Source organism: Engraulis encrasicolus, chromosome 14 (genome assembly GCF_034702125.1).
Source record: "Engraulis encrasicolus isolate BLACKSEA-1 chromosome 14, IST_EnEncr_1.0, whole genome shotgun sequence".
In the NCBI taxonomy this organism is placed as follows: domain Eukaryota; kingdom Metazoa; phylum Chordata; class Actinopteri; order Clupeiformes; family Engraulidae; genus Engraulis; species Engraulis encrasicolus.
In genome coordinates this window covers 35,880,132-35,888,160 of record NC_085870.1, presented here as the reverse complement: position 1 = coordinate 35,888,160, position 8,029 = coordinate 35,880,132, and the positions used below count along the sequence as shown (strand labels likewise).

The window sequence follows — 8,029 nt, the reverse complement described above, 5'->3', positions numbered from 1 at the left end:
AACTAGCAATACAAAAAATGTTTGTCTGAATGTGAGTTACCAACTGTGAAAGTTTTAAATGAATATGTCATAGTTTAAAATGTTACCCTATTCACCTTGTAGCTGAGATATTGTCTCCCTATGGAGAAATGAATGAGAAATCTGCCAACTTTGACCTTGAAAAAAAGTATGTTCCACTAAATATAAAGCTGTAGATTTTTAATATGTGATACAAAGGGGTTTAAGGATCACTTCAAAGTAGGAACCATTACTACAGTATTGCAATTTGTCCCGGGTTTGGGCCTTCTTAGAGCTAGATTGACTGGTCTAGTAGGTAGATGGACTGTCAAGCAAACTGTGGCCCCGCCTTCTAGGCTACATTACGTCAAGGGGCGGTCCTCTATCATGTTCAATGGAAAATCTTTTCATTTGAACATCTGCACTGACGTAGAAAGTCGGCAAGGCGACTTGAAAAGATTCAGAGGAGGAGTTCAAACTGCTATGTCTTATTCTTGGCATTTTTGATAAAAGCTGCTGACACGCCCAGGCAGGCGATATACTTTCCTGCTGTCATTTGATCAGGCAACGGATTTAACACAAGTAGCCTACGGGTAGGGCGCCCTTTGAGAGATCATACGATCAGCTGCAGTGAAATTGGTAAGGGCACAGATGTTACTAACTTGACAGTCGTATAGAAATAGTCACTTTGGCGCTTTGGACAATAGACTCTATGGGCAATAGAACAGTGGTGTGGTTCACGGTGGAATCACGTCTGGTTGTCGACCGTGTTCTCTAACAATTAGCTGAAAGACGAATAGCTAGGCTATTTCTTGTGGCCTGTAAGATCTCTTTCCGACAAATTACGTTACGTGTGTATTAGACTGGACAGCCTACTTCATGTGGCAAGACGATTGGACCACAGTGGCATTTAGCAAGCCAGTCCAGCTGTGTAGACAGAAAACCTATTTTCGCAGAAATATTGCGAGTTCCACGTTTGTTTACGTGTAGACCAGCGTAGTTTGAACCTAATCTTTCAGACAGACACACCATCGCAGGTTTTGGAGCGCTTCCTTTATTTCAAGATATTCTAAATGGTCAAGTTGTCAACATCAGTAGCCTATCATTGAGATGCTTTTTTTTTTTTTTTTTTTGGATCTGTAGCCATGTTCAACTCTTCTACTATGTAGGCAGTAGACTGGCATTCGGTTGAACTGCATTTTGGTTTCCTCTATTTTTCCATCCACGGGATGTCCTAGTTTAATTAGGCCAGACTTGGAGCCTCGAGGGTGTTTCTATCTATTAATAACAGTGAGGTCCTCCAGATACTCCCCCAGTCTGTCATATCTGTTCTTACAACACTGAAACAGATGTTCTGTGTGTAGATCTTTTTGTGGTAGGCTACACCTTTTTTTTTGTAGACCAAATACCATTTAAAATATTGGTTCTTGTATTGCATTTCTATAACATGATTATATGCCTAACATAATCTTACATCTTAAAAATAACCTTTTTGGTTCTTGTATTGCATTTCCATAACATGATTATAACATAATCTTCAATCTTAAAAAATAACCTTTAAAATCACAAAACCAGAGAAACTGAAGTGACAGGAAGTGGTCCCACTGAGATAGATCTACAAGCCCCCTCAGCTCCACCCTTTAACACTGACTGGCCTACTTTAGTGTCGCTTCTGCGCCTGAGGGGAACTCTCATTGTAGCTACTGCAAAGCTGTGCAGGTGTGTGTTGTTGTCCCTCATCTTGAATCGTAAATGCTGCAAAAAGAAAATGTCTGGAATGTGACTTAATTATAGGATTTCTTCTTCTTCGTCTTCTTCTTCTTCTTCTTCTTCTTCTTTTTCTTCTTTTTCTTCTTCTCCTCCTCCTTTTTTCCCTCCGTCTTCACCTCCTCCATCTTCTTTTTCCTCCTCCTCCTCCTCCTCCTCCTCCTCCTCCTCCTCCTCCTCTTTCCCTCAGGGCGGCCCAGGTATGGCTGATCTCCTCCGTGTCCTCCTGAACGTGTCGGAGAAGGCTGCCAATGTGGCCCGCGTGTGCCGGCAGGAGGGCCCTCTCTTCGAGCTGCTGGTCCAGGAGAAGAAGGGCGACGACAAGAACAAGAAGTTCGTCCAGGACTTCAAGACCCTGGCAGACGTGGTCATCCAGGAAATGATCAGACATGATGTTGGAGCTGTGGTACATGAAGATCTTGTTCTTCTCAAAATGTCTTTTTCTCCCCTGTGCATTGAATAGTCAGTCAGATCGTTTTTTTTGTCAATTTCCTCACTTGAACAGGTCATACAAAGGAATTGAAATTACGTTTCTCACTATCCCATGCGAGGACATAGACATCGACATAAATGTTACATTTAAGACATTAAGACAACCACGAGAGATGTTGATTGTACCTGTCCTAGGTGTAACAAGTGTAACAGAATAATAAAGAACGTCTAAGCTACATGATGTTTATTTTTCTGTGCATCATCGCACAATACTAGTGTATAGGAGGGAATATTTTAATAGAGTAGAAATAATGGAGCCTGTTTGTTTTTTTTTTTAGTTTCCTGAGCTGACTGAATTCATTCAAGGAGAGGAATCGAATAAATTCGAGAACGGACTTGGTGAGTGGATCGTTTATCACTGGTAACACACATTGCACTACTGTTGGTTGGAAAATTTCACGCAAAGAAACAGACCAATCTCTCTCTCTCTCTCTCTCTCTCTTTGCTTCTGTATGCTCTTATATTATTGGACTATTTGCTGTTCCTTGATGGCCCCTCATATAAAAAGCACATTGAACTACCTCTTTGTGTGAAAGACGTTTATGTCAACAAAACTCCTCCTTGGCCTTGCCTGGCCTTACCTCCGTCCGTCTGTCTGTCCGTCCCCAGGTGAGAGTGTGACCGTCACGGTGTGTGGCAGGGAGGAGGAGACGGCGGCCCTGCTGGCCACAGTGCTGGACGGGGACCAGACCGCGGCTGCCCTCCTGGCCCGGGCCATCCACCAGGACTTGCAGCTCCGGGACCAGGCGGCCGAGGGCCTGAAGCAGCTGCCCGTCAACCCTGCCGACGTGGGCATCTGGATAGACCCCATCGGTGAGCCAGTTGCGCTCTTTTTTTTCCTTTTTTTTCCCGAGCATGGATGCATAGTGGTGTGACACACATCTTTCATTTATTTATCTTTGAGGAGACAAAACACACAATGTAATAAAAGAGATCTTGAATCTTGAATTCACATAGACACTATTGCACTTTTGCCCAAAGGGACATCCAATTGAGGAAGGCAATCGAAGTCAGGCATCATTACTACAGTGTAAGAGCAAAAAGAGCTGAGTTCATGTGGGGACTGTATGTGTAAATGAGGAGGTGTCAAGACAAGGCAAACAGGTTTTTGGGCATGTACACCAGGTGTCGGTCGTGTGGTTAGCAAGTTGTTGGTACACCATGACATCATTTCCATTAGAATGCTCCAGGGCAAATGCACATTGTCTACTGCAGTCAGTCAAGGATACATGCATGGATTTCATCAATTGAAAACTACTGCCGAGAACCTTTGATGTAATTGTAGCATAGGCAGAGGCTGAAAGTCACTGAAACTACAGAAGTCAAAATGTTCTAATGTCATTTGCAGTCATTACTCAGACTCCAGTTCTCAATTCGGAGATCTCAACACTTAATTTTTTTACTGCACCACTAACCTATATCAGTGTGAATGTTTGTTTGTTTGTTTGTTTATTTGTTTATTTATTTATGTTTTATTCATTTTTATTGGCAGTGAAGATCATGCAGAGAGTGTGTGATACGCATACGCATAAACAGCGTGACGTGTGCCATGTGCGTTACGCCCCTTTTTAGGGAAAAACATTTGGGGAAAAGCCACTGCAAGTCAATTGGTGGTGTTGGGAAAGAATAAACAAAAAAACAAGGACCTGTAGACTAGTGTTGTTCACACTCAACATGCCGAAGGCGTGCTGTGTTGTGTTGTCGGCTGTTCAAATAATATAGCCAAACAGCCGTGGCTGAAACATGGACTGTGTTCATTTAGGCTAGCCGATGTAGCATGTAAGTTAATGAGACATTCGGCTTCTTTTCCCCCAAAAAGGGCCGTAATAATTCACAAGCAAAGTACCCGGATGGCCGTTTATACGCATGTAATTTCATGTTAGGGGTGTGCAATATGACAATATTAAATCGTCAATCAAGTAGAAGATCATCAAAAATCTGCCAAAGTGGGGAAATCGTATTCAGTAGATCGTATTGGTCGCCTTGGAGTGATGATGTTTACTTTATCTGTGATGTTTACTTACTTAGTGTTGTGGTCTTCACTTTTATGTAGTGTTACCAGTGTGTTTGCATTTTAATTTGTTAACAATGTTAGCACAAGCAAAAATTACAAGTATATTCAAATCAAATTATATATTAAAAAATCTGTTCGTAGCCCTAAAATGTCTCTTTTTTGATAGAATATTGTGATAAAAGAAAAAAGAAAGATTTTATGTAAAAAAAAATGTGGTATGACATTTTTGCTGTATCGCCCACCCCTTAATCCATGATATGGTGCATTAGCGTGATGCGCTTCTTCACTTCTGCAACTGCTCATTTTGCAGATGGCACCAGTCAGTACATTGAGGGGAAAGAGGAGGTGGTACCGGATGGTGGGTTCTGCTCTTCTGGGCTGCCGTGCGCCTTGGTTCTGATCGGTGCCTTCCTGAGGTCCACAGGGGAGCCGGTGATGGGAGTCATCAACCAGCCTTTCCACCACAGAGACGAAACAGGGAATGGGTAGGTGATGCACCGTACAGTGCGTTCACACTGCTCAATCACATACAAAAACACATAATCAGGAATATTATTAGATGACACCACCTTACATTCAGTGCTGAATCCTCCCTACCTGAGATAGAGATATTCAGAGGAAAACAATCTCCCCTTTGGCAGCTGCACAGAAAAAAAAGGCTGGTGGTCAGTGTTGGTGTCCTCATTAAGATGGACCCATTGCAGCAGTCATGCTGAGTTTAATGATTTACATTCCTCATACTTCGCAGCATTGGTTTTGATATAGATTATAGATAGTTTAGAGGTCCATCATGATTACCTGTTGCAATTGGCTGTGACTGTTATTCGGCTCACTTCTTGTCACCTCATAAAACATTTTGTATTTTCACCTCAGTTGGAAGGGCCAGCACTTCTGGGGAGTGTCCTGTGGAGGTTTCAGTGCCTGCTCTGTGCCGTGGCCCAAACGCCCGTCTCCGGGCAGAGCGGTGGTGTCGGCCGTGCTGAGCTCGAGCGAGAAGGCTGTGGTGAAAGAGGCCCTGGCGCCCCTGTGCCCAGGTAAGTGCCTGATGTACGCCTCCGGGGCAGGCTACAAGATCCTGTGCGTCATCCTGGGCCTGGCGGATGTGTACGTCCTCTCCGAAGGCTCCACGTACAAATGGGACTCCTGCGCCCCGCACGCCCTGCTCCGAGCGCTCGGAGGCGGGATAGTGGACCTCAGCGCTCCCCCTGCCCGGGACAAGGAAAAGGTGGAGGTGTGGCGTGGGGCTGAGCTGACCTATCACAAGCCCAACGCCGGGCGCCGAGGTGCGGACCAGTGGGCAAATCAGGGAGGACTGGTGGCGTACCTTGACCCGGAAGTGCTTTCAGTAGTGATGGAAGGACTAGCTGGGAAGATCTGAACTGGAGCTCTGTGTGTCAGTGTGTGCATTCCAATATGCAGACTTCCGTCCTTCCTTGCTCACTTTCCTGCTTGTAACCTCATGATGACGTCACCAATGACAGAAAATTGATTCAATATCTTGCAAAAGCACAATTCTAATGTCATTTCCTCATTTGCAATTGGGGTGGTGAATGAAGAACAGTCACCCAAAGTGTTGTGGCTAGGCTGACAGAAGGGAAACTTTATTGTTTTCTCCACGGAGGCGGGGCGTCAGCAACATGCAAGGCCATAAGCACAAGTGGAGGACGGAAGTCTGCATATTGGAATGCACACAGTGTTGGGACTCAGCAAGATGGAGGAAGCTGCTATCTTTAGGGGCCATAAATTCAATTCCATGCCAATAGGGCATCTCCTTTGTTTTAATTTTTTTCTATTATGCTACTGACTGGTGTTGGTTCAATCAAGTGCAGAATGCAGTTTGGTTAATATTACAGTATGTTATTGCAGGATAATCATTTGACGAGACATCCTATATTCATATGCAATCCTATAGAAATCTGTCAGGTATTATAACAGTTGCTTTGTACTTCCAACTTGAACCAAAGTACATTTCATTGGAAAAGGTGTTTTTAGTGAAGAGGTATCAAATGTGTGTTACGATCTTATCACGTGAGTGGACGAAGTTGTATGCAAGACTTACATGCAAGTGAAATAATGTTAGTTTTATAAGGCAGTATGTCACTGTTAAAACAATCAGTGTTGTTATGTTATGCATCTTTTTGTGATTTGCTTTTTAATCCTTATGGATTATTTTTTTTGCTGTGTTTTGGAATTATTTCAGCACAGCTCACCACAGGTCAATGCAAACCAGTGCATACATGCATAATGTTAGAGGAAAGTCAAACTCTAAATGTACTGGTTACATTCAAATATATTTTATTATACGCAAAAAATATTCATGTTGTAATAATAAAGTTTTTACTACTCTGGTAGTAGCAATGTAGTAGCCTGCTATACTGTCATGTTGAATTCACACCAAAAATTTTTCTAAAATGTTGCAGGAGGCTTTCCCTAAAGAGGCAATAGTTCCTTCAGAAACTTCTGAGCGCCTTCCTCAAACTGAAATACTCCATTGGAGCGTGTGCGGCAGGAAATGTGTCTGCACCTTATGGGACCTCGTGTCTGAAAATGGCCTTTTATGGTAGAGACAGCAGTGAGCAGCAACACTAGCAGGCTTCAATTCCTTACTAATGAATCCTACAGCATAAAAAAAACAGTGGCACCAAGGTCAGAGAATGGAAAATTTGAAAAGGCTGAGTTAAACTTTACTTTTTTTTCTCTCAAACATGCCTTACACACTATGTGCACACACTATAAATTATTTAATTTTGCTTTAAATATCCTAAGGTTTATTTTAAACAAATAGCTAAAAGGGACTTTGAACCTTTGGAAGGAAATGAGCTGTCATTTTAAGGATTATGTATTCCAGCCTGATGTTTGTATTAAGCTCGGCAAGGTTTCACTGGGCATAGTTTTCTTATGACACTGAGAGCTCCTAATAAACTAAAGGTTAGTGTGTATTTTAAGAGTTTATTGAGGCAGTACAAACATTTCTTGATCCTGGATCAACACAGTTGATTTACAATTTTAAAGTGAATCATGAATAGTTTTGTGAATTCGATCTGACAGAACAGCCTAGAGCCACTACAGTAGTAGTTGTAGAAAAGGACTGATGGGGGGTTCAAGACTCAAACAAGCCATGATTCAATCTAGCCTGGCTATCTTGACACCAAGCCTTTGTGAGGATTTGGTCTGGCCTACTCACATTGTTTAACCATTTCTTAGAAGGAGAGGCAAAGGACGTGCCTAGCTCATGTTCATGAAATGCTTCCATATACTACTGCCTGAAGTGACAATGGATCACACCAGAGCCATGGAATTCAGAGTTGTTACAAGAGGGGTACCGGAAGCCGGTTGGTGACACACAAGTTCTCACTCACGTGGTATAGATAGTCAATCGACACGTTGTGACTCAGCTTATGGTGATCTATGTGTCAAAGGCTCCATGAGTTGCCAATGAGATGCTGACAGGAAGTGAGTGGGAGAGAGAGACGGGGGAGGATTGGGAAATTACCCCGTCCGGACTAGACCCGGGGTCCCCATGGGCATGAAAGGCCAAATGTGGGGGGGGCTTAGCGCGTTGCGCCACAGTGCCCCCCTGAACTCTTACTTCCATGGCCCTGAATTAGACCAGTAATTCCCTCACTCACCTGCTAGTGCTAACTGAACTGGTGCATCATTGCGCACCAGTGGAAATGCTGAAATTTGGACATTTGATTGGTTCCCTCTCTCGTTAGAATTTTGTTGTTGCTAGCGTACCTGGTCAGACTACATGAAAAG

At 43.3% G+C, this 8,029-nt stretch overlaps 1 protein-coding gene across 2 annotated transcripts; it reads left to right on the top strand.

Annotated features, from left to right (window-relative positions):
* Nucleotides 1-290: 290 nt before the first annotated feature.
* On the top strand, nt 291-6,632 carry inpp1 (inositol polyphosphate-1-phosphatase). 2 transcript variants are annotated; one of them, XM_063215639.1, is made up of 6 exons: nt 291-636; nt 1,965-2,170; nt 2,535-2,595; nt 2,866-3,069; nt 4,581-4,755; nt 5,144-6,632. In XM_063215639.1, exons 2-6 carry the CDS (start codon nt 1,967-1,969, stop codon nt 5,646-5,648), a joined length of 1,149 nt encoding a protein of 382 aa, XP_063071709.1. In that variant the 5' UTR covers nt 291-636; nt 1,965-1,966; the 3' UTR covers nt 5,649-6,632. The 2 variants fall into 2 exon arrangements, with proteins under 2 accessions (XP_063071709.1, XP_063071708.1); XM_063215638.1 differs by having other exon boundaries at nt 292-636; nt 1,955-2,170.
* The last annotated feature ends 1,397 nt before the right edge of the window (nt 6,633-8,029 follow it).

Coding starts and splice junctions, on each gene's coding strand:
- inpp1 (XM_063215639.1), top strand. CDS start 1,967: ATGGCTGATCTCCTCCGTGTCCTCCTGAACGTGTCGGAGAAGGCTGCC. Junction 2,171..2,534: donor GACATGATGTTGGAGCTGTG/GTACATGAAGAT, acceptor TTTTTTTTTTAG/TTTCCTGAGCTGACTGAATT. Junction 4,756..5,143: donor AGAGACGAAACAGGGAATGG/GTAGGTGATGCA, acceptor TTTTCACCTCAG/TTGGAAGGGCCAGCACTTCT.